Here is a 27585-nt window from a genome sequence, read left to right as displayed (position 1 = left end):
TCTCGAAAAAATGACTCGTCTTTGGAGGCGATCCAATTTTGGAGCCAATTTTCGATTTCTCCGAAAGAAGTGAACCGGTGACTTACCAAATCGTGCTGCATCTTTCGGAACAACTAGTAATCAGAAGGAGCAATGTCCGGAGAATACGGCGGGTGCGGTAAAACATCCCATTTGAGCGTTTCCAAATATTTTTTTACGACTTTTGCGACATGAGGCCGAGCGTTGTCATGAAGAAAAATAACTTTATCATGTCTTTGCTCGTATTCCGGCCGTTTTTCTCGCAATGCACGGCTCAAACGAATCAATTGTAGCCGATACCGATAGCCCGTAATGGAATTGCCAGGTTTCAGCAGCTCATAGTAAACAACACCCTTTTGGTCCCACCAGATACAGAGCATGATCTTCGAACCATGAATGTTCGGCTTTGGTGTTGATGTTGAGGTCGATGGCAACGATTGACCGGGCTTAGCGTAGTATTTTTTCTTCTTAGGGTTGTCGTAGAATATCCACTTCTCATCTCATCCGATGCAAAAAACCTTCTCTTTGTTATCTTTGAATCAGCTGTTCGCAAGTGAAAAATCGCCTTTCAACGTCTCTCGGTTTCAGTTCATAAGACACCCAATTTCTTTGTTTTTCAATTATTCCCATGGTTCTCAATCGTGCAGAAACGGCTTGTTGAGTTACTCCCAATGATTCTGCAAGCTCCTCTTGCGTTTGACTCTGATCTTCGAGTAATGCCTCTAATTCTTTGTCTTCGAATTTTTTTGGCTGTCCAGAGCGAGGCTTGTCTTCAATGCTGAAATCTCCATCCTTGAAACGTCGAAACCATTCCCTACATGATTTATCAGTTGGAGCAGTGTCACCATAAACTTCGACAAGCATTCGATGGGCTTCAGCTGCATTTTTCTTCCAATTAAACCAGAAAATTAGAACCTCCCGCAAATGCTGCTTGGTAACATAAAATTCGACATTTCAAACACAGTAAAAATCAAGGTTTTTGTATGAAACTCAAAGCGATATAAACTGAATATTATTAGCAGATGTCTAACTTCTCTGAAAACGCCAAAATCAGCTGTCACTATGAACCATTCACAACAGCCAGAGCCATCTTTTGGAAAACGGATCGAACTAATTTGTACTCTCAATATAATAATTTTATTTTTACAACTTATTGTAGGAAATGTATTGCAAGCTTCATAATTCGCTATTTCTAGAATCATTTTTCGTGTATCACAACTTTAATAGCAAGTCATATTACATAAAAATGTCAATATCAGAAGAAGCACATGCTGAAAACAAAACTTGTTTAAGAAAGCTGGATATGATGGTGGAGCCAATAGACATATCTTGTATTGATGGAGCAATAGATTGTTCGCACGTACAGAGTAGATTTCAAGGTATTGAGAAAATTTATAGAAATAAAAAAGAATACTTTTCCTTAAATATTCAGATATTTTTGTTAAAGTAATTACAGTTCTATTAAATATATATTGAAAAGAAGAAAGGCAATTATGTTTTACATATTATACTTATATACAAATCATCTATTGCATTTAAAATATACATTAATATGCATATACAAACTCATTTTATTTCAATATTCTGTATTCTCATTTATTATTATATTTTATTTATGTTTATTTTTATTTATATTCGTATTTGTAGGCTGTTGTTGATTTCTTGTACAGAATTTTTAAATATAGTTCCTGAACGGCCAGAAAGAGAACATGATAGCCGAATCTTCCAAAACTCAAGGATATACATATATGTGATATAGACAAAGAAAACTAGACGGAATACTCGTTGGAGATGGATATTCGGCTTTACCGTTTTACTTACGCCAATTGCTAATCCCATAACCGATGAAGAAAGAAGGTTTGATATTTTATAACTATAATAATATATTATACTATAATATACTATTTGAAATAAATTATTTTTATAATATGAAAAAGAAATTAAAGATTGAAGTTCAAAAAAGTTTTCCATAGTGCATATTTTTGTTAACAATAACGTTCTATTTAATTTATTCATTTTTTCATTAAGTTTTACATTTTCTTACCTTATTATAATTACATATAATATCATTATAATTAAATATTGATAATAATTACTAAAATATTATAATATAATTCTCATTAATAATTAAAAAAATTTATTACATTTACGATATGATTCATGGTAGGACAAGAAGAATCGTCGAGAGAACTTTTGGCATATAGAAAAAAAGATTCCCTTGTTTATCTAGAGGACTGTACAAAATTATTAACATCAACAACAATTATTATAGCATGTGCCGTACTTCATAATCTATCATTAGTCTTAAATGATAATTTAGAAGAAGAAGAAGAAATAGAAGATGGAAATATAAATGAGAAAGTTCCAGTAGCTGAGCTTCAGTGGCAGGCTAGTGATGGTTTTATTATGCAAAATGCTTTAATTGAGAGGTTGTTTAGATAAAAGAAAAAAGATTGTTCCAATTGCAATAGAATTAAGAAATTATTATAGTTTGCTATTTTTATATAAATTAAATTCACTACAATTCAATTAAATACACGGTGTAAAATAGAAATAGGATTTTTAATAAATTGGATTTTATAATGGATTTTTATTCTTAATTAAAAGGTACGCAATAAGATTAAAAGTATATTAATGTGTTAGATAATTTGATACAGCCATATGAAAAAATTAAACTAGACATTGTTATATAATGAACGAATAATAAATGATATTACAAACGAAACGAATTATATTTATTATCACAATTTTCATAAGATAATATTGTGAAAGATGTCATTTTATCAAAATGAGGACAAATAATATTATCTTGCTACCTCATAACTTAAAACTCTTAAAATAAAAATAAATATATATATATATATATATACACATGTGTGTTTTAATAATTTGAATTGTAGTAAACAATAAATAGTATTAAATGCAAATCTTAATTTTTACTTATTTAAACTTTAATGTTAATAGCTTTAAACAAATTTGTAAGAAAAAACTATAATTTTATAAAGGATATGAAATAAAAATAAATAATATGAGTATCACTTCACACGCGTGGATCAATGTTTTCTTTAATCGCGTATTGAGATTCAACAATTTTTTATTTTGCTTTATTAATTTCTAGTTCCAGTTTATATGTATTTTTTAAATGTTCTAATTGTTGATAATTCATTATTTTTATATGATATTTTCTTTAATATTTTTTTCTCATATTCTAATTTAAAATATGTTAATTGTTTTTCTTGATTCATTACTCTTTTCACTTTAATATCTTAATATCTGCTACTATATCTGCATTATGTAAAGTTGTATCTTTTGAATCTTTCTCTATAACAACAAAATGAATTATATAATAAAAATTTTTTAAACTGTTAATAAATAAATGTCATCTAGTTAAAATATAAACTTAAATTTGCCGATAACAAACAAAACAAAACGAACGTTTCGATCCCTGTTCAATCATTATCAATATAAACAAAAATGGTGAAAATATTACATAGTTAAAACATCTAAAAATTAAAATTCGATCTCGATCGCAGTATTAATAATCAATCTCGCTCATGTACAATCTCGCTGTATGTACAATAAATGTTACAGGAATGTAGTAAGCGATAACCATGTATTCTTCTGAATTGTGTATGTAGATTATAGACAAAACATGTTAACGTAACATGTTTCTGTAAAAAATACAAATATAATATTATAATAATCGGAATAAGTAATAGAATCTAATGAGAGAAATACAAACCAAGAAGCAAGGAATATAAAAAAATAAAAAAGTAATCTAATATTATGAGAAATATACATTAAAGTCATTAAAACGAATTGTAATTGTGTGATGAACAGTCATAAATTATATATCTTTAATTTAGTAACAGCTAAATCAAATAAGAATAAATATCTTCTAGTTGTGTGTCAATATAATATAACCGTCTATTCTTAGGCAAGAAGAGATTGAAAATATAGTCATTACTGCGAAGAGATTGAAAATATAGTCATTACTCTAAGATGCTCAGAGAGACAATAAAAAATCCGCATATCAAGACAAGAAGGTTGAAGTGGTAAACTAGAAAGGAAAGGGAACATAAGAGAGAGAAAATAAAATAGAGGGAAGAGAAAGTGGGGAGCGAGGATGTAAAAAGAGGAAGAATGCTGTTACGAAGAAAGAGATTAAATATCTGTGAGTAAGTTTCAGGTAACGATTTAGTATCATCATCATTCTTTTTATTAAGACCTTGTTTCTGTCTTCTGATGTGAATCATTTCAGATACTAATCTCTTGTTAAACGAAGACTCGCAATCCAAAATTTTCATTTCGTTCCATCTTAAATTGTGGTCGAAATTGATACGATGATCAGTTATAACAGTAGGAAAACCAGTATTCTTTTTAATAACAGAGATGTTTGTGTAATCTCGTACTTAATTTTCTTTTAGTCTGACCATAGCTCGCCTCACAATCGTCACAGGAAATCTTATGAACTACGTTCTGGTTAGATAGAAAATCTAACTTATCTTAACTTCTTTTAATAAGACCTTTTAGTGTGTTAGGGATAGAAAAGGCTAGTTTACAATGAAACATACTGAAAATAGAAAGGAAACTTTCGGAAATGGATTTGACGTATGAAATCGTGAATTATTTGTGTTTAACTTGTAAATTACGTGTAATATGTTATTATCCATATAGAACTTTAATCTTTGTTCAATTGTGGAGAAGATAAATGACAGAGGATAACAGTTATTTAAGAAAATATGAATAGCATCTATCAAATTTTTTTGTTGGAACCGTGGCTGTGATAAGAGGATAATTTTGTCTATGAAACTGATGATAGTACCTTTTTTATGACAAAGAGGATGATTTGAATGGAAATTAAGGAACTTTCTCGAGAACGTCTTTTTATGATAAATATCAAATATAATTCTCTGATTATCTATAACAAGCATTATCAAGAAAACTCAATTTGCCATTAGTGCCTCCAAAGTAAACTGCAATCTCATATGTAAAGAATTAAAAATATTTAAAGCGTTATTGATAGCATCAATGATGGAAGTGCAAGAATGATATCATCAACATATCTAAAATAAAACAATGGTTGTACTGATAATTTATTGATTACTATTTCTTCTAGATCTTGCATTACGACATCAGCGATTATCGAAAATTGTTATTGAATCTGTTAAGTATTGAGATAGAATTATTTCTGACAAAGTTAATAATGTTTTTTGGTCGACCCCTTATATTATTTTCAATGTGTTTAATGAATTCAATTAAAGTTTTATGTTTGTTGTCTCTATTAATACCGCCATTGCAGTTAAATTATAATCGCTGACGTCGTAATGCAAGATCTAGAAGAAATAAATCAATAAATTATCACTAACCATTGTTTTATTTTAGATATGTTGATGATATCATTCTTGCACTTCTATCTGATTAATAATGCTATTAATAATGTTTTAAATATTTTGAATTCTTTATATATGAGATTGCAGTTTACTTTGGAGGTTGGCACTGATGGCAAATTGAGTTTTCTTAATACAATGCTTATTATAGATGATCAGAGAATTACATTTGACATTTATCATAAAAAGACGTTCTCGAGAAAGTTCCTTATTTAATTTCCATTCAAATCATCCTCTTTGCCACAAAAAAGGCACTATCAGTTTCATAGACAAAATTATCCTCTTATCATAGCCACGGTTCCAACAAAAAAATTTGATAGATGCTATTCATATTTTCTTAAATAACTGTTATCTTCTGTCATTTATCTTCTCCACAATTGAACAAAGATTAAAGTTCTATATGCATAATAAATATATTACACGTAATTTACAAGTTAAACACAAATAATTCACGATTTTATACATCAAATCCATTTCCGAAAGTTTCCTTTCTATTTCCAGTATGTTCCATTGTAAACTAGTCTTTTCTATCCCTAACACACTAAAAGGTCTTGTTAAAAGAAATCAAGATAAGTTAGATTTTCTATCTAATTAGAACGTTGTTTATAAGATTTCCTGTGACGATTGTGAGGCGAGCTATGGTCAGATTAAAAGAAAATTAAGTACGAGATTACACAAACATCTCTGATATTAAAAAGAATACTGGTTCTCCTACTGTTATAACTGATTATCATATCAATTTCGATCACAATTTAAAATGGAACGAAGTGAAAATTTTGGATTGCGAGTCTTCGTTTAAGAATTAAAAAGATTAGTATCTGAAATGATTCACATCAGAAGACAGAAATAAGATCTTAATAAAAAGAATGATACTAAATCGTTACCTGAAACTTACTCACAGATTATTCAAGCTCTTTCTCCATCTTAACAGCATTCTTCCTCTTTTTATATCCCCGCTCCCCACTTTTTCTTCCCTCTATTTTATTTTCTCTCTCTTATGTTCCCCTTCCTTTCTAGTTTACCACTTCAATCTTCTTGTCTTGATATGCGGATTTTTTATTGTCTCTCTGAGCATCTTAGAGTAATGACTATATTTTCAATCTCTTCGCATTGCCTAAGAATAGACGATTATATTATATTGACACACAACTAGAAGGTATTTATTCTCATTTGATTTAACTGTTATTAAATTAAAGATATATAATTTATGACTGTTCATCACAATTACAATTCGTTTTAATGATTTTAATGTACATTTCTCATAATATTAGATTACTTTTTTACTTTTTTGTATTCCTTGCTTCTTAGTTTGTATTTCTCTTAGATTCTATTACTTATTCCGATTATAATATTATATTTGTACTTTTTAATAGAAACATGTTACGTTTTGTCTATAATTTACACACACAATCTAGAGGAATACATGGTTATCGATTACTACATTCCTGTAACATTTATTGTACATACATTGAGCGAGATTGATTATTAATACTGCGATCGAAATCGAATTTTAATTTTTAGATGTCTTAGCTATGTAATATTTCCACCGTTTTTGTTTACATTTGTAATGATTCAACAGGGATCGAAACGTTTGTTTTGTTTTGTTTGTTACTGGCAAATTAAAGTTTTAACTAGATGACATGTTTATTTATTAACGGTTTAAAAAATTTTTGTTTTATAACGATTAATCTTAGGCTCGTAGACCTTTGTCTTTATGTTTTTTAATTAAGCTTATATTTCTACAAATATCAGAATTACTTTTAAAAATATTTTTAAACATACTATTAATTTCTGTTTTTGTCATATTATAGAGTAAAATTGGTGCAGTTTTTATAAGCGTAGGTGTTATATTAGCAATGTCAAGGTCGATATTTTCTTTCGCTTCTGTTTCACCATCCGTCTCTAGACGAGATTGTTTTTCCTTTGTTATTGCTTCTCTTTGGGTTTGCTTTATGTTTGTCCATAGTTTTTTTAATTGCTGAACAGTCTCCTCTATTATCAATATTTTATATAAAGTTATATTATATTCAATTATATTATATCATATTCAATAATCTTAGTATTAATATTTATGATAGTTATTTACATCTTGAGAAATTAACGTTGAGTGATTGTATTTGTTGCAAATCTTTCATACAACGTCTTTTTCTTTTAATGTTGCACCATCGCTTTTTTTTTAATTCGATTACGTGTTTATAATCATTTAGTATCTATAGAAATACTTTTCGTTCCATTAATGTATAATGTTTGTTCTTACTGCTAGATGTTTTTTCGTTACACGACATTCTGTGTAAACGAATTGTATTATTTTTAAAGTAATCGAATAATTAAATAACCTTAAAATTATTAGGCAAATCAAATTTTTTTTATTTATTTCATTAAATAAAAATATTATTTATTTTATTTTAAGATTTCCGCAAATAATTTGTTACTGCTCGTTATGTACGTAACTGGAGAGAATCAGGAAATAATCACGACTAATAAAATGTACAAAATGATACATGATATTTGTAAAACTCTCAAATGCAATTTTTCTATTGGAGAATCCAACAGAAATATGACGGAAATAGCCGAGTAATAAATAAGTTTAACCTTAAGAATATCTTCGCCAAGATGATCTTAAATCAAATAAGAATTCTTCAAGGAAGAACTTCTTCTCGAAGATCGTCTTATTTTATGACTATGAAATGTTACGATTTCAAAATGATCTTAATTGAATAAGACAGTCTTGACCGAGATGATCTTAAGCGCTGCTTCGACTATGAATACCTATAAATATAAAAGAATAAAAATTATCAATTTTTTGTACTATTAATATTAAAACATAGTAATGTGACTTATTATTCATAATGTTTACTTTTTTATAGGTAGTATCCTTTTATACTTTTAGGGCAGTATTCTAGTCCGTTCTTATTTGAAGATTGTCTTAAATAGTGTCTTAAGATGCCCTCTAATTGACATCTTAAGACTGTACTTAAGCCAACCTCAAATATAAGAATCAACTATGAATACCGGCCATAGTTAGTTCTTATTTTAAGACCGTCTTAAATAATATCTTAAATCGCTAATGCTGTCTTCTAATTGGTTCATGACATTGGTTAATTGACATCTTAAGACTGTACTTAAGATGATCTTTAATATAAGATCTGACTATGAATATCGGCCTAAAACGCTCGTTTTCTAGCGTTAAAAGGATCACAATTGTTGCAAGCGACAACTGAAATCCATGAAAAAGGTTTATAGTGTTGAATTTGAAGCGACAACTTAACTTATTTTGAAGCGATAGTATATAGTAGCTGTTAGAGACCCTCAAGTACTATGGCAATTTAATCAGTGTTAATATTATAAACTTTAATTTATAAATTCAGTATATTTAATATCATCGATACACACATACACACACACATACACACGCACACACACACACACACACACACACACACACACACACACACACTTTTAATAAAAAACAACGTAAAAACAAAACTATATATAACATAAATAGAAATTATGCATGTTCGTCCAAAGCATCGTATATTATATTAAAAACTCTCATTATCTTTCGCCATTTGCGTAAAACCAATTCTCGGCATTTACGTAAAACCAATTCTCAGCTGGCATCCTGACATTTGCAAAAATGCATCAATTTCATCTGGAACTAAAATAGGCGGAAGATTAATAGGTATATCCTTATTGTTGCACAATGCGTTTACAACTTTATCTATTGCGCTGGCAGACTTTTCAGAATTAGGAACTCTTCTTTCTTTTCTTGCGGGATACTACCTATAAAAAAGTAAACATTATGAATAATAAGTCACATTACTATGTTTTAATATTAATAGTACAAAAAATTGATAATTTTTATTCTTTTATATTTATAGTTTTAATATTTATACAATATTAAAAAATATTAGGTGTTGGAATTAATTCGTAGCGTTTTTTAATGAAAGAATGTTATTTATTTCACATGAGCATTAAAAAATACATTAATGAAAGTACTTCCCATCACTTGTAAAACGCTACGAATTAATTCCAACACCTAATATATTTTATGTTCAATCAATATATACTTGATTCAATGTTTTCAAAATTATTTTGAAAGTCATCTATATCAATATTATTCAGCAAACGAGAATGGATTGAAATGGATTAAAATGGATTCAGATTTTTAGAAATACAGATTCATGAATGTTAAAATGAATCCTTTTCAATCCTAAATGCATTTTTATTCATTTATGAGAATTGCATAGAGCATATCTCTATTCCTTTCAATCTAAAAATAATATTGGGATTTTTTGTGCATCGTGAATACTACTCAATTCAGAATTGTGAATAGAAAGTACAGTTTTTTTTATTCAATTGAATTGAAAAATAATATCAGCAATTTCTGTGCAGTGTGAATACTGTTCAATTCAATTCTGAATATGAAATGCAGTTTTTTAATCTAATTGAATAAAAAAAATTTTTATTTGAAAATGAACCATAAATGCTACTTAAATTATTCAAAATTATAAGTAGGAAATTTTTCGTTTTAATCCAACTAAGTTCAAAAAAGTTATAAAGTAAAAATAATTGAGCTATGTTCTTTTGCTTCTCTTCGATTAGAAGTAAAATGAATGATCGATGTGAACACTCGCAAATCGAACACAGCCCGAATATTAGTCTAATCACGACGCGCAACATCGGCCAAGCGAAATTAAATTATCCGACACTTATCCTTAATGTTGTCTCATAGGCGCGATTGCATCAACGTTACTTTGATTTTAAGTAAAACTTAAAACTCTCTTTGCCTCTATTTCTTTTTCGGCTTTAAAACAAGACAGAGAGAGTTTTAAGTCTTGCTTAAAATCAAAGTAACATTGGTGCAACCAGGCCATAGTAATATAAATTGTTTATATTTTATTATATCTGTTAAATGATAATATTTTTATTATATTTATATAATTTCGTTACTAGTTTAGCTGGTTGTAATTGAAGTAAAGAATGAATAACACATTTACCAATTGAAGAAGTGGGATGTAGCGGGTAACGTAAAAGATTCATAATCCAGAGGTCCCAGGTTCGAATCCCATTAAGGTGCGTTTTTTTAATACCAATTTGAAGTAGTTAATTTCAGATATAATTATTACAAATGTTTTAGGAATAAAATTTATAACCCCTATGAATGTTTTTTTTTTCGATTATTAAACTAGTGTCAGCTCGGATTCAATCCATTTCAAGCCATTCAATCCATTTTCATGAATTTTGAAGTACACATTAAAAAAATTTTAATTCATTCTCATTTGCTGGGTACTCATAGTGCTATATATATAATATTAAAATTATCATTACAGATTGTATCAAATACAATATTTTTGACATTTATATAATTCTTATGTTTTCAACAAGCAAGAATCTCGTAAAAAATTTATTGAGTCGTAATGAATCCATTCGTTTTTTTAATTTTTTTTTCAAGTAGATCCACTGACGCTAGTTTCTGATTTAATTATTCGTCAGTATCTATCATGTAAGCTTTTAAATTTTGTTTTAGCTTTATTAACTGTAATTTTCGCATTTAAAGCATTTGCTACTTCTTGCCATAAGCTTTTGTAATGTTTATATTGCGTAGTGATAATGGAGTTTATAATTCCAAAAAGACTCTCGTAACTGGACTTCTAAAATGAGAGTTTTCTTCATCATCATGAGTAAGTTTTGCTTTTAAGCCTTCATCTGAATTTCTTCGTTTCTAATGTTACGTGCAAATTGGAAATTTGATCGAGGAGACAATGAGGAAGAATGGAGAGGGTATGGAAGGACGGTTAGACACAATCTTACAGATATACATGCAGAGGCAAACACCTATGAGTCGTACGCATCTTTTCGGAATGTGGGTCAACGTCCTGAAGGGACTCTATGACACGTGTTCCGATAAAGAGTGCGAAAGTCGGTCCTACTTTTTGAGTCAAGGAATTTAATCCTTTGGACCCGGGATTGGACCTCGTGCGATCAGGTATTAAAGGGAAATTGGAATGCGAGTGATGATTCAAAATAAATGGAAGCTGGCAATCTTCATTTATAATACAAATGACTTACATTTATTTAAGAAAACTTAAGTTTATATAGAATATATACAATATATACATATATTTATATAAATATGTAAAAATAAGGACTTATTATTATCAATGTAGTTATAATCGATTTGTGTATGATAAAAATGGTCGAGTTAATTAATTTAGTTATGGAGGTGTACGCACGCACGCACGCACGCACACACGCACGCACGCGTGCGTGCGTGCGTGCGTGCGTGCGTGCGTGCGTGCGTGCGGTTTTATATCAGGGAATGTGTGGATAATCGTGTGTGTGTGTGTGTGTGAGGTGTGTGATGTGTGCACATATATACAATACATGTCTAAATTTTGCAAATAACTTTATTTATTGAATTATTTACACACACACACACACACACACACACACACACACACACACACACACACACACATATATATATATAATATATATCATGGCTCGGAACGCGATGTTTCGGTTGAGCTTCGATTCTGCTCGGATGTCGGAACGACAAGCGGCAATCTCGTAGCATATAAATGAAATTTTCGAATACTCATTGTTCTTATACTAAAGTTCATAACTCATTTCTGCAAGCATAGTATTGTTCTTTGAGGTTTTCTGTAAATCGTCAGCTACTTATTTTAAACATGCAAGATCTGAAATTATTGTATACAGCACATTTTTGACTCGACTCGGAAGTGTCAACTTAGTAAAAAGCGCCATTCCTCTTATCGGTCGCGCGCAAACGAAGTACCGCTATTCAATTACAGAAATGAATTGAATCATTGTATAAACCAGCAATATATTATCAGCTGGAAACACCATAATAATAATAATAATATATTTTTGTATATATAGAAATATATATCAAGTTGTTTAGAAAAGAAATGCTTTCTGGCAATTTCGACCGCAACGTGTATAACTAAGAGGAGAAGAAATATTATAGATAACGTATAAGTTTTAATAAATTATACTAATCCTATATCCCTCCAATTTATATATAACAGCAGAAATAATTTCAAAACGCGATAATTTACGAGATATTGACATTTCCATGAATTGTGCGTTATTGTCGCATCGGCGATGATGCCAAATCAGAATCGATAGAAATTACATTCTTGAATTGCAGAACGAATGATCAAAACAGAAGTATGACAGAGTGAAACAGAGAAAAAACAAAAAAGGATAGAAGCTCCGATTGTAATCGGTGAGGCTCCGCACGTCTAGTTGGGCTCATTGAGCGAAACAGTGAGTCTATCCTTCAGAGTCTGTCTCTCTCTCTCTCTCTCTCTCTCTCTCTCTCTCTCTCTCTTTCTCTCTCTATGGTCGCTTATTTCTAGCGACCGAAAATGCTTTCTGGCAATTTCGACCGCAACGTGTATAATTAAGAGGAGAAGAAATATTATAGATAACGTATAAGTTTTAATAAATTATACTAATCCTATATCCCTCCAATTTATATATAACAGCAGAAATAATTTCAAAACGCGATAATTTACGAGATATTGACATTTCCATGATTTTCCATGAGCATTATATACTACATTCATAAGAGTGGTTTGCAAGACTTCGGCATGGTCTCGCGCATAGGATGCGAGATCTGAATATTAGAGATTCCACGATCGATTCCTTTTTTCTTTTTTCGTAATTCTTTTTTTAAATAAGTGACATTGTTAATAAACACATATTATAGGCCAAATATATTTTTATTTAATTATTGAAATTATACGTGTATTTTTAAAAGTTTTAAACCGACAATTGTAGCAAAAATAATTCGACGTAGTATGCGTCGATCACTATTATCAAGAAAATAAGAATTATGAAGGAAGGAAAATATTTTCATGATAATTTGCTGAAAGCAAATATGGTCGCAGCATGTTTTTTATACTATGACGCTTCTGAGATGCACATTCGCGCACGATCCAGCGGTTCGGTCGTCGAGCGTTGAGCTGTTATAAAAGAAAAATAGGCAGCACTTCAGAAATTAGCTCGAAATATGCAATTAATTCCGAGCACACTGAAGTATACATATAATTTCTCTAATTTTATAAAAATATATTTGGAGTAATATGTTTATTAATAACGTTATTTATTAAAAAAAAAATTACTGAAAATATTTTCCTTCCTTCATAATTCTTATTTTTTTAATAAAATACAAAAATTAAAAAATGTCTCGATGATTTAGAACATATACAAAAAATAATTTTATTAAGAAACAGTATTTTTTTATCTGTGCTCTAATGGAGATGTATGGAGATATATATATATATATATGTATATATATATATATATATATATTATATATACAGGGTTGGCCATATTCGACGGAAAGATCTGGCAACACTGTAACTTTTGACAGAGATGTTAGATCGAGTAACGACGTTTCCCATGATTGAAAAAAAAAAACATCTTTCCGTCGAATATGGCCAACCCTGTATATAATTGCAAAAATCTTAACTTTCCATACAGCATGGAAAGATTGCAGAAACATTGCAGAATGATTTCATTGCTGAAACATTGCTGAAATATTGCTTGATGGTTGCGAAACGTTGCTAAATTATTGCTGCAAGATTCCAATAACATTAAGATGTCCGCTTTTTGTTATATTGCAACGAAACGTTCCAGCAATATTGCAATATAATGCATCAATTTCTTACGAAGACTGTAAAAAATTGAAAATTATTTTAAAAGACTGAAAATTATTTTTTGTATATATATCTCTCACTAACTTTAATTTTTCTATAAATCGCATTTCTAATGATATGTGCTTTCCAAAAGCAATTTTTTATGATAAAATCATAAATAAAATATTCCAATAAAAATAAATGTATTATTAATTCTCAAGAATAAATTTATTCGTAAGGATAAAGCATGTATGTATGTGCCACTAAAAATATTATCCACATTAACATAATAATACAATCGCTTAGTAAGTTAATCGCATGATTTTTTAAATCAATTTCAGTTGACTCGAAGCCACTAAAATCGATTAAAAAATGACGGTATGAAATTTATCAGTAAAGTTTGGGCGCTGGTTTATTTTTGCGTTCACATCAGACATAAATACATCATCGATCACTTAATTATTAGGTGTTGGAATTAATTCGTAGCGTTTTACAAGTGATGGGAAGTACTTTCATTAATGTATTTTTTAATGCTCATGTGAAATAAATAACATTCTTTCATTAAAAAACGCTACGAATTAATTCCAACACCTAATAATATTTCGATAAATCGTTTTCAGCAGCTTAATTGCTTATCGTCTTATTTGATATTGATGCATTGATTGCACTCAAACTCGATATTATATAATTTTTTTATTTCATATTTAAAGTAAATGTAAAACTTATGGCACATTCGGGAGACTGCACTAGTGCGAACTTTTTCGGTGCCACATATTCGGATTGTGCGTACTGTATCAATGCGTTCAAGTTGCCGTATTCGGCAAATGAAAACTGAGTATTGAATTTGTATTCGAACCAATCGAATGAACCGAACGTGTTCAAAAAATGTTGCACTGATATTTTTATCAGTACAATTTGGTTCGAACAAATAAAATTAGTTAGGCAGCAAAAAATTACAAAATAGTGGATAAAGAAAGTCTAAAATTATTTATTATAAATAAATTAGAAACAAGTAATAGCGATGATGAAATAGAAGATATATTATGTGTAATAAAAGAAGAAAGCCCAAAAGTTAAAAATTATGTGGACTTCGTGAATGAATACTCGGACAAAGAAGTATATGATAAAAAACAAATACTTTTGATAATGAAAATATTTACCCATATTTTGAAGCAATATTGTTGTAATGTTGCAATATTGTAAATTTCAATGTAACATTGCAGAGATGTAAATTAATAATATGCTTGCAAAATGTCAGTAATATGCCTGTAATATTTCAGAAACATTGCAAAACTGTAATTCTTTAATTGTTACAATAATAATAACATAAAAATATTAGGTGTACAAATAAGTTTCCGCCGTTTGACAAAAGACGGCGCCACTAGCAAGTTATGGTTAAAATTGTCTGATGTAAAACATTATATCGTAAGGTTGGACATCTGTCAACAACATAACCTTGAAATACTAGCGATTTTATATCAGCATCATATATTTTTTTTTGTGCGAAAATGCCGAGTTTTGAGCCGAATAAGCGTCATTTGCGGGAACTTTTGATTTACTTCTTTAATTTGAAGAAATCTGCAGCTGAGGTTCATCGATTGCTTGTAGAAGCATATGGTGAGGCTGCCTTAAGTGAGAGAAGTTGTCGTGAATGGTTTCAAAAATTTAAGAACGGTGAATTTGACGTCGAAGACAAAGAACGTAGCGGAAGGCCGAAAGTGTACAAAGACGCGGAATTGGAAGCATTATTGAATGAAGATTCATGCCAAACGCAAAAAGAACTTGCACTTACATTAGGAGCAACTCGACAAGCAATTTCACATCGTTTGAAATCATTGGAAATGATTCAAAAGCAAGGGAATTGGGTTCCATATGAACTGAAGCCGAGAAACGTTGAACGCCGATTTTCCATATGTGAAATGCTGCTTTTCAGGCATAAACGAAAGGATTTTTTACATCGTATAGTCACTGGTGATGAAAAATGGATCCACTACAATAATCCAAAGAAGAGGAAATCATGGGGATCACCTGGCCATGCTTCAACATCGACAGTCAAGCCGAATATTCATGGAAAAAAACTCATGTTGTGTATTTGGTGGGATCAGCTTGGTGTCATGTATTATGAGTTGCTCAAACCGAACGAAACCGTTACTGAGGCTCTCTACCGAACACAATTGATGAGATTGAGCCCTCAAGGAAAAACGCGCCCACTACTATTCTAGGCATGACAAAATTATTCTCCTGCATGATAATGCTCGACCACATGTAGCGGCGCCGGTCAAAACCTACATGGAAACACTCAATTGGGAAGTTCTACCCCACCCGCCGTATTCACCTTCCGATTACCATCTATTTCGATCGATGACGCATGGCCTGTCTGCAGCACTTCATATCATATGAAGATATCAAAAATTGGATCGATAATTGGATAGCTTCAAAAGATGAAGCGTTCTTCCAACGCGGTATCCGTATGCTACCAGAAAGATGGGAAAAAGTAGTGGCTAGCGATGGACAATACTTTCAATAAAACATTATGTATCGTTCTTTCGCAATAAATGCTTAATTTTTGATTAAAAACGGCGGAAATTTATTTCTACACCTAATATAATTTTTTCTAATATTTATGTAATACAGTCTTTTACTTTAAGCCGTTTTTATGATATAATAATTAATATAATTCATATATATCATATATAATAATCATATATTATATATAATAATAATTAATATAATTTAAATATAATTTTTATATTTAAATAAAAAATTTATTAATCTATTATTTGACGACCATTTCATTAACTAAGTTTTATATTTATTTTAAATATGAAATCAAAAGATTTTGTATAATATTGAATTTGGATACAATCAATGCATCATTATTGGTATAAGACGATAAGCAATTAAGCTGCTAAAAACGATTTATCGCAATATTAATCGCATGATCGATGATGTATTTGTATGCCTGATATGAACGCAAGAATAAATCAGCGTCCGAACTTTATTAATATAAATTTCATATTGTCATTTTTTAATCGATTTCAATTGACTCGGAGTGACTTCGAATTAAAAAGAATCACTGCGATTAACTTAATCCATGATTAACTTACCAATCGACTGTATTATTATGTTAATGTGGATAATATTTTTAGTGGCACATGCATACATTTATCCTTACGAATAAATTTATTCTTGAGAATTAATAATACATTTATTTTTATTGGAATATTTTGTGGTTTTATCATAAAAAATTGCTTTTGAAAAGAACATATCACTAAAATGCGATTTGTAGAAAAATTAAAGTTAGTGAGATATATATATATATATGAGATATATATATATGAAATATATATATATATATATATATATATATATATATACAGGGTATCTCTTAAAATGGGTCGGGGCCACATTGGGGGCGGAGAATGAATCAAAGAGAACAAAAAATTTTTATACCATTTTGAGATACTCGCTGTAGTTTTCGAATTAAAAAAGAAAATGTCTAAGCCAATATGCAGTTAAGCCGCGCCGCGCGAATTCATAGGACGGCCCACATTCGAGCGGCGACGAAACGCTCTTTCCCTCTTCTTGCGCACCACCGTCGTCGCCACTCGACTGTGGGCCGTCCTACAAATTCGCGCGGCGCGACTTAACCGCATATTGGCTTAGACGTTTTCTTTTTTAATTAGAAAACTACAGCGAGTATCTCAAAATGGCATAAGAATTTTTTGTTCCCTTTGATCCATTCTCTACCCCCAATGTGACCCCGAGCCATCTTAAGAGACACCCTGTATATATACAAAAAATAATTTTCATTTTAGAGTTTTCGTAAGAAATTTATCCAAATGCATTACATTGCAATATTGCTGGAACGTTTTGTTGCAATATAACAAAAAGCTAATATTGGAATCTTGCAACAATGATTCAGCAACGTTTCGCAACCACCATTGCAATGTAATGCATTTGGATCAATGAAATTATTCTGCAATGTTTCTGTACTGTATGGGTATGTTTATTATTGTTGGAGAATGCAATTCAAATTTTTATGTTAATTGTTTTTCCTTTTGATCTTTTTCATTGGATTCAGTTTCTTCAATAACTGTCTAAAGAGTTGATGATAAGTTCATCTCTTTATTTTTTTATACCTTCAGGCCTATCTATTTAATTGTTTGTCAAAGCTCCAACTCTAGAGAGTTTTTTTTTATTTATGCCAGGAGATGGCCTTGCTTGCTCTCAGGCAAGCGTTCGTTCGTTCGTTCATTCGCTCTCTCTGCACACGACACGCTTACTAAAAGGCTTCATGTAATGAAAAGCGCACAAGTAAAAATCTAATTATCTATCGTATACTACAGTGTAGTGTCTCGAAATCCTTCCCAAAACCCAACAACTATCATTAGTTGTAATATACGTTATTAGTTTCAAACTTAATTCTGCACCAGATCAGTGTAGTTCTGCATTCGTGTCAGGACAGTACGATGTCAGAGCAGCACTAAAACCGTGTCAGTGCATATGTATCATTAGCTAACGAAATGGCCATTAAATAATAGTTTAATAAATTTTTTATTTAAATATTAGGTGTTGGAATTAATTCGTAGCGTTTTTTTAATGAAAGAATGTTATTTATTTCACATGAGCATTAAAAAATACATTAATGAAAGTACTTCCCATCATTTTCTACTATTTTTGACCATCTTTCGGGCAGTGAATGAATACCGCGTCGGAAGAACTGTTCATCTTTAGATGAAATCCAGGAATCGAACCATTTTGTACAATCTTCGTAAGATGTGAACTTCTGCTCGCACAAGCTATGAGCTAATGATCGAAACAAGTGGTAGTCGCTAGGTGCAATATCAGGAGAATACGGCGGGTGCGGTAGCACTTCCCATTTAAGTGTTTCCAGGTATGTTTTTACCGGTTTTGCAACGTGTGGGCGAGCATTGTCGTGCAGCAAGATGACTTTATCGTGTCTTTCGAAGTATTCCGACCGTTTTTGCTTCAATGCACGGCTCAAGCGCATCAGTTGCCGTCGGTAGAGATCTCCAGTAACGGTTTCATGCGGTTTTAGCAGTTCGTAGTATATGACACCCTTCTGATCCCACCAAATACAGAGCAGGAGCTTTGAGCCATGGATATTGGGCTTTGCCACTGATGTTGATGGTTCGCCGGGCTTAACCCATGACTTTCTGCGCTTTGGATTGTCATAATGGATCCACTTTTCGTCACCGGTAACAATCCGATGCAAAAAACCTTTTCTTTTCTGCCGTTGAAGCAGCAGTTCGCACGTGAGAAAACGTCTCTCAATATCCCTTGGTTTCAATTCATATGGGACCCAATGTCCTTCCTTCTGGATCATGCCCAAACTTTTAAGACGTTTTCCTATTGTTGAGAAGTCAACTTCCAATGACGTAGATAATTCTTTAAGTGTTTGACATGAGTTTTCATTGAGCAGTGCCTGCAAATCGTTATCTTCAAATTTTTTCGGCTGACCAGGTCGCTCCTTGTCATCCAAGTCGAAATCACCAGCTTTAAAACGTGCAAACCACTTCCTACACGTTTGCTCAGCCAGAGCATGTTCACTATACACATCCACTAAAATACGATGAGCTTCAGCTGCACTTTTGTTCATATTAAAGTAATGAAGCAAAACTCCCCGCAAAAACACTTTATCTGGCACAAATTTTGACATATTCAATGAATTATACAGTATTGTTATTTATGATTTCAAGAAAGGTTATGTACGGCAAATGACGTCCTATGATAGATGTTTACAATGTATACAGAACTATAGGTAACAACGAAATAGTGTACTGCTTGTGCCATCTCTTGTAAAACGCTACGAATTAATTCCAACACCTAATATAATAATTGATTATATTAATTATTATAGCATAAAAACGGCTGTTAAACTAAAGACTGTATACATAAATATTGTACTACATAAATATTGCAAAAAATTATATTTTTATATTATTATTATTGTAACAATTAAAAAAATACAGTTTCCAATGTTTCTGGAATACTATAGGCATATTATTAACATTTTGCAGGTATATTGTTAATTTACATTTCTGTAATCTTTGCAATTTAATGTTATATTGCAATCTGCAATATTGCAACATTGCTGTAGCAATATTGCTTCAATCTTCTGTGCTGTATGAGTTTTTTTGTATAAGTTCTTTAAATATTCAAAATGTATTACGTAAGGTTTTATTGATGCAATAGTTATAGAAGGAAAGTAATATTATATTTTTAGCTGAAATGCATATATATTCTATTTCTCATTGACATTTATATCACTCGATAGAACAATACGTTTCAGCTTTAGATGCAGAAATTGCATGATTATATTGTTCTGTAAATAAACAAAGTATTTCAGATATAAACTCTTGACATTGTTTAAATTGTTGTGTATAAAAATGAGAACAAGTCAATAAGTTTTTAGAAAAACATAGTAAAACACATTTTTTTGATCGATTCATTTTTATTTCTCAACATAATCTCCTTTCAGCTCAATACACTTAAGCCAACGGTTCTCCAACTTTTTCAAGCCATCCGAATAATATGATTTATCCAATTCTTCAAAATAAGTCTCTATTTCGGCGATGAGCTCTCTGGTGGTGAATCTCTTTCCTCTGAATCATTTCTTCAGGTTTGGAAACAGGAAAATCGCAGGGGGCAAAATCTGGCGAATATGCTGGATGGGGAAGCAATTCGTAGCGAAATTCATTGAATTTGACCATCAGTGCCGGGCACGTATGAACCCGTGCATTGTCTTGATGGAAGAGTATTTTCTTTTTCGCTATGGAGACGTTTTTTCTTTAAAATGTTGAAACGGTCCAATAAGGCTGAATTATTACGCCAATATGGCGTAATAATCGCCATTGCTTCAACGGAAGGTAATCGATATGAATTATATATATATTTAATTATATATTTTGGGATGCCTCGTGCATCCCAAAAAACTGTGGCTATCATCTTTCCGGCCGACTTCACGGAGCTGGTTCATTCGGTGAAGTCCATTGTTTTGACTATTTTTTCGTCTCGGGTGTGAAGTAATGGATCCATGTTTCGTCCACAATAATGAATCGACGCAGAAATTCATCCAGATTACGTTAAAACATTTCCAAACATTATTTTGAAATCATCACACGATCGCGCTTATGGTCCACAGTGAGCAAATGTAGCACCCATCTTGCCGATAACTTTTTCATACCCAATTGTTCGTGCAAAATTGAAATCACTGTGCCATGTGATATGCTTGTGACCTCAACAAGCTCGTGTACTTTCACTTGTCGATCAGTCAAAACAATATCGTGGACTTTATCGATGATTTCTGGCGTAGCAGCCTCAATTGGACGTCCCGAACGAGGTGCATCACATGTAGATGTATGACTACGTTTAAATTCATTCACCCAATTGTATACAGACGCAAACGCTGGTGCAGATGTCCTATGAACATTATCCAACTCAGATTTGATTTCTTTCGGCGTTAAACCTTTTATATATAATGATCATGTAGATGTTTGATCACTGCACGAAACTCTTTTTTTCCATTTTGCAAAAATTCCATTGTTCACTTTAATTGTCTACAGAAACCACGTAATGAATTCCGCTCAAAATTTGACAGTAATCAGCTGAAAGATGCTACTTGTCGAAAAATAATGTGACATGACATTGCGAGTGTCCTCTGACAGATTTTCTAAGAACTTATTGACTTGCCCTCGTAATTACAAACACATATAATTACATATGATTAATCAACTTGACTCATCAGCTCCTCTTTTAATTTATGTTATTGTTAATAAAATATATTGTTTCCTTATTTTATTAAACACCTAATTTTTGCGTTGCAATGAAACTTATAATTGCATTTTGAATACTTAAAGTACTTATACAAAAAAAACTTTAGATTAATTTCCCAGCAAACGAAAATGGATTAAAATGGATTGAAATTTTTTTCTATCTAAATGCGTATTTTGAAGAGTAAATCCTTTTTAAAACGTATAAAAAGAAGAGCATAAGAAACCACAGCACAAGTTATAGTTTGTGATATTTAATTATTATTACATTAATTAAAACATTAAACGTTTCTGGCCATCTTCAGTAAATTCATAATATTCTTAAAACGCAGAGTTACATCTAGTTGACATTAAATTCAATCATCGTATGTTGTAATTATACACATATAAACGTGTTCATTTCTATGTGAAGATGCTTCGTACAATAATGTTACAACGCCAATTTTCATATCACGAAAAATGTAGAACGAGAATTTCCAGATTCTAATTTAAAATAAATTTGTATAGCGTTAATATCTTCTAATCGGAATATAAAAGAATAGAATCGTTACCTGTTTTAAAGCAAAAAAATAACGATGAATCTCAAGTACATCTTTTGCACAGATAGAAATTTGTCGTGACATTGTGTGTTATTATTAGTTATATATTTTACCACTATTTATATAATATATATGAGTCAACAGTTTGAAAAGTTCTAGAATTATTTATTAAATGAGAGAGAGAGATCTTTCTTAAAAAGAGGAAGATAAACATCCGGCACGTAAGGCAAACCTTCCGTGTCACTTTGTTTATTGATACCACTTGTTTGGCCTTTTATATATATCATTTCAGAAATTCTTCTTCAAAAAGATTGTGTTCAACGTGTTTGATGAACTCACGTATAATTCTTTCTTTGCTAACAACATTATTAGGTAAATTGAATTGCTGACCTAATTGCAATACTTTGGCTTTTTCTGAAATTTCAATATTACTGAGATTTATAAGCTTTTGTTCATTAGTACTTACTATTTCAAATTTTGTATTAAATTATTATTAGTACTTATTATTTCAAATTTTGTATTAAATCTGTCCGGATCAATATTAATATTATAAGATGATTGTATTTTATTAGACATCGTATTCTTAGTTGAAACTTTTTTTAATTTCAAACACAATCTTTTTAAAGCTGACGATGAAGTATGTAAAATTGTTAGGAATGAAACAATCCAAATACTTAAACTAATTAAGAACTGTGACATTAAATCTGCCGAGAATAAAATTATATATAAAGGTGTAAGGGAAGTTAAGCGATTTATCTCAGAGAATCCTGATATTCTAATCACTAGAGCGGACAAAGGTAATACTACCGTAATTATGAATCGGGAAAGTTACAGGGAGAAAATATACGAGATTCTCAATGATCAGACTACATATAGTTTAATAAATAAAGATCCCACTAATAAAATAACACGGGAAATTGGTAACTTACTAAAAAAATTGGAAAAACAAGGGGTACATTGATCTAAATTTATACAAAAAATTATATTTGTCTGACGGCGAACTTCCGAGTTCTTATGGACTGCCAAAAATTCATAAGGAAGGTCATCCTCTAAGATTAGTTAACTGCATTAAGTGCTTTTTATCCACTGGCGACCTTCTTAAAAGAAATCATAGACAATATTAATAAAAATAACTTTAGTTATGTAAAAAAATAGTTTTGATTCAGTAAATAAACTCAATGGAAAGGTAATCGATAAAAATTTTAGTATTATATCATTTGACATGATCTCTATGTACACGAACATTCCGATTTAGTATTAAAAAGCATTGAACGTAGGTAGAACTTGATTGAAAATAAGACTTCGATTCCTTTACATGAATTTATTAAAGCAATTATGATTTTAATTAACTCTACATTTTTTAAATTTGATAAAAAAATATTTAAACAGATTTTTGACATGCCAATGGGCTCTCCTTTGTCCCTTATATTAGCGAACATAGTTTTACAAGACTTAGAACAAGAAATTATTACTGCGAATAATATTATCTCGTCGTTTTATTTTCGTTATGTGGATGACATTGTGTTAGCTGTGCATAAAGAAAAGGTTGAAAGAGTTGTGGAATTATTTAACTCATATCATGAAAAGCTTAAATTTACTGTTGACTTTGGCGATGAAAATGGCATAAATTTTCTAGACGTAAAATTAATGAGACAAGAAAGAAATATTATCTTTGATATTTATAAAAAAATCTATCAATTCTGGAAGATATTTAAACTATTTTTCGAATCATCCGTTCATCCGTTAGTACATAAAAGGAGAGTAATCATTGAGCAATTTGATAGAATTTTGCTTTTATCCCATCCTAAATTTCATGAAAAAAACATCTCTGATTTAATTCACACTCTTTTAAGTAATGGTTATCCTCTTAAATTCATATTTTCAACAATTAAAAATAGAATAAAAACATTGGAGAGTAGAACTAATTTAGATCAAAATCGCGAAGAAAATAATAATGAACGTGATTCTAATGCGAATTCAAAGAAAAAATTTTTCACGATACCATACTTAAGCAAAGTATCGAAAAAATTCAAAAAACTTTCACATATTCATGGTTTTAATATAGCTTATAAACTTATGAATAAATTGAATACATTTATAAAGACTGGAAAGAATCCTTTGCTTAAGGATGACCATTGTGGAGTAATCTACAAAATTAATTGTTTAAATATTATGAATCGTCTTATGTGCCAAAAGGAAATTAAAAACGCGTATAAAAGAACATAAGGCTGACATAAGAAAACTCACTTCCGAGATATCAGTGGTTTCACGTCACCGTTTGAATGAGATGCATGAATTGGATTGGGATAACATAAGAATTTTAGATACAGAACATTCGTTAATGCAAAGAAGAATTTCTGAAATGATATACTAGGTGGGGTGAAAAGTAATCTCCTTGGGAATGAAAAAAATTTTTTCCTTATGCAGAATCTCGCCCAAAATATGGCGTGTTCGCTCAGTACTAATCTTTGTAGCATCTGCTAGCTCGCGCACCTTCACTTTCCGGTCAGCCAACACCATTTCATTGACATTATTTTTTTGACATTTTCCTCGGTAACAGCATCGGAGGGCCTGCCGCTGCGGACTTCATCGGTAGTGGAGTTGCGGCCACCACGAAACTCTCGAAACCAATATTTGACGGTGTAATCTGACGGAGTATTAGCCACATAATATTTATCCAACTTTTCTTTTGTTTCCTTCGCCGTTTTGCCTCTCAAAAAATAATGTTTTATGAGAGAACGAAAATCGTTTTCGCAAACACGTCAACAACAATCAGCTCTCAAAACAAAACTAAGGGCAGTATCGCACTGCCACTTGGCATGTCTGCCTAAATATGAACGGACTACAAGGCACCATAAACTTTTTTGCAGTAGTGGCGCATTCTGGCGGTCAAGGAGGTTACTTTTCACCCCATCTAGTATATAAAAGGCCAAACAAGTGATATCAATAAGCAAAGTGACACGGAAGGTTTGCCTGATGTTTATCTTCTTCTTTTTAAGAAAGATCTCTCTCTCTCTCATTTAATAAATAATTCTAGAACTTTTCAAACTGTTGACTTATATATATTATATAAATAGTGGTAAAATATATAACTAATAATAACACACAATGTCACGACAAATTTCTATCTGTGCAAAGGATGTACTTGAGATTCATCGTTATTTTTTTGCTTTAAAACAGGTAACGATTCTATTCTTTTATATTCCGATTAGAAGATATTAACGCTATACAAATTTATTTTAAATTAGAATCTGGAAATTCTCGTTCTACATTTTTCGTGATATGAAAATTGGCGTTGTAACATTATTGTACGAAGCATCTTCACATAGAAATGAACACGTTTATATGTGTATAATTACAACATACGATGATTGAATTTAATGTCAACTAGATATAACTCTGCGTTTTAAGAATATTATGAATTTACTGAAGATGGCCAGAAACGTTTAATGTTTTAATTAATGTAATAATAATTAAATATCACAAACTATAACTTGTGCTGTGGTTTCTTATGTTCTTCTTTTTATACGTTTTAAATTTATAGTCACGTTTGTTTTTACGATAAATCCTTTTTTTTTTTAGATTTAATTGGATTCAATTAGATTCAATTAGATTCAATTGGATGCAATTGGATTAAAAAACTACATTTCCTATTCATTAATTTTGAATTGAATAGTATTCACAATTGTATTTGTGTGCACAGAAAAAACTTTTTGGATTGAAAGGCATAGAGATATGCTCCATTCCAATTCCTATAAATGAATAAAAATTCAGGATTGAAAAGCATTCATTTTAATATTCGTAAATCAATATTTCTGAAAATCTGAATCCATTTCAATTCATTTCAATCCATTTTCATTTGCTGGGTTTGTCATTATATGCTCTTCAAATTTTAGTATTATAATAAGAAAACATTAACAAATAAAGTAAATAAAGTAATTATAAAAATGTGTTTAATAAAAATAAAATGCTTGAAATACAATTTAATTTATATATATATATATATAGCTTATTTAAAATATAAATATTAACATATTTGTAAAAATATAATATCTTAATGTTAATACTTTTAAGCGAAATAAACATCACGCATGTGTAAGATTGCATAAATGAATATTTCTGCTGTATAATTTGGGAATGTAGCACGATTATATGAACCAAATATCGATTTATCATCTGGAGTTAAAAGTAGGCGTATTACCCTCAGAAATGTGGACGTATTACCATCAGAGCTATGTAGTTCACGTCTATTTTGTTAGAGGGCAGTAGTGCGCGGCAGTATTTTGCGGTTAGGTTTTGGACCAGCACGTCCTTTCTCAGATTTCTCTCTGGTTACAAGTTACAGAATAGGCTTATTGAACGCTAGACATATGACACACGAGTAACATATACGATGATATTAATGTCCAATCAGAAGGATGTGCGAGATGCGCAAACAACATGGCAGATAAGAGATACCAATCTTTGAGTAAAATGCAGTAACATAGGATATTACATATTGGATCATCTAAAAAGTATCCGCGGTTTTTTGTCACTTGATGTGTGTTGATGGTCATATATCTAGTGACAAAGTACCGCGGATACTTTTTAGATGATCCAATAAACAAAATAAAGTAAAAAAAAGCGGTAAATAATCTGACTGAAACAGTAGGCAATAGATTTGTGAGCCTAAATGGTAAATCTATCGCTAAAACGATAGGATTGGCAGCACTGATGCCAATACTACTGGTGTTTAATGGGGTGTAGTCGAGTTGCCACTACAAATACTTCGATTAACCAATCTGAAGAAAGAATTTTATTAATTGACCAATCAAAAAATGTTTCGAAGCATTCGTAGCGGCAACATGACTACACCCATGCACTGTGTCTAACTAGTCTACATAAAGCCGGTTCTACATTAGTTGCAAGCTGATCGCAAGTTTGTTGCGACAGCGAATATGAAGCGTTAATTTCAAAATGCAAGCTTTGGCTGTGGCAACAAACTTGCGATCGGCTTGCAACTAATGTAAAACTGGCTTTATGTTATACGCGCTATGTGAGGCGTATAGCGAGTAATGGGGATAAAAATGAAGGATTCTGATTGGTTTTTTCCCTTATGCCTTATATGCGATAGTCGTCGCGCTGGTGTGCCGGAGCCATTACACATTATGTATTGGGTCATCTATAAAAT

The 27585-nt window shown here is 30.9% G+C and overlaps 1 protein-coding gene, 1 long non-coding RNA gene and 1 pseudogene across 3 annotated transcripts in view; 1 reads left to right on the top strand and 2 right to left on the bottom strand.

Annotated features, from left to right (window-relative positions):
* The window catches only part of aralar1 (calcium-binding mitochondrial carrier protein Aralar1), a 289930-nt gene extending 264792 nt beyond the window's left edge, over positions 1–25138 (bottom strand). The window contains exon 1 of the mRNA XM_087402842.1: positions 24909–25138. Within this exon, the coding sequence (XP_087258968.1) occupies positions 24909–24935 (27 nt within the window). The 5' untranslated portion in view covers positions 24936–25138. The remainder of the gene's footprint in view (positions 1–24908) is intronic.
* On the bottom strand, positions 1998–22233 carry LOC105144714 (uncharacterized; annotated as a pseudogene). The gene is made up of 6 exons (XR_015544085.1): positions 22145–22233; positions 8266–9191; positions 8001–8177; positions 7495–7744; positions 7191–7398; positions 1998–3339 (listed from the first exon to the last, which is right to left on the bottom strand). The product of XR_015544085.1 is annotated as an uncharacterized LOC105144714 (transcript).
* A 36-nt stretch (positions 25139–25174) lies between the features above and the next one.
* Positions 25175–25908, top strand: LOC147910721 (uncharacterized). The gene is made up of 2 exons (XR_015544092.1): positions 25175–25595; positions 25664–25908. It is a non-coding gene; the product is annotated as an uncharacterized LOC147910721 (long non-coding RNA).
* Positions 25909–27585: the final 1677 nt, after the last annotated feature.

This window comes from Acromyrmex echinatior, chromosome 2 (assembly GCF_024713525.1).
Source record: "Acromyrmex echinatior isolate Ae372 chromosome 2, ASM2471352v2, whole genome shotgun sequence".
Lineage (NCBI taxonomy): Eukaryota > Metazoa > Arthropoda > Insecta > Hymenoptera > Formicidae > Acromyrmex > Acromyrmex echinatior.
This window is presented reverse-complemented; position numbering and strand designations above follow the sequence as displayed.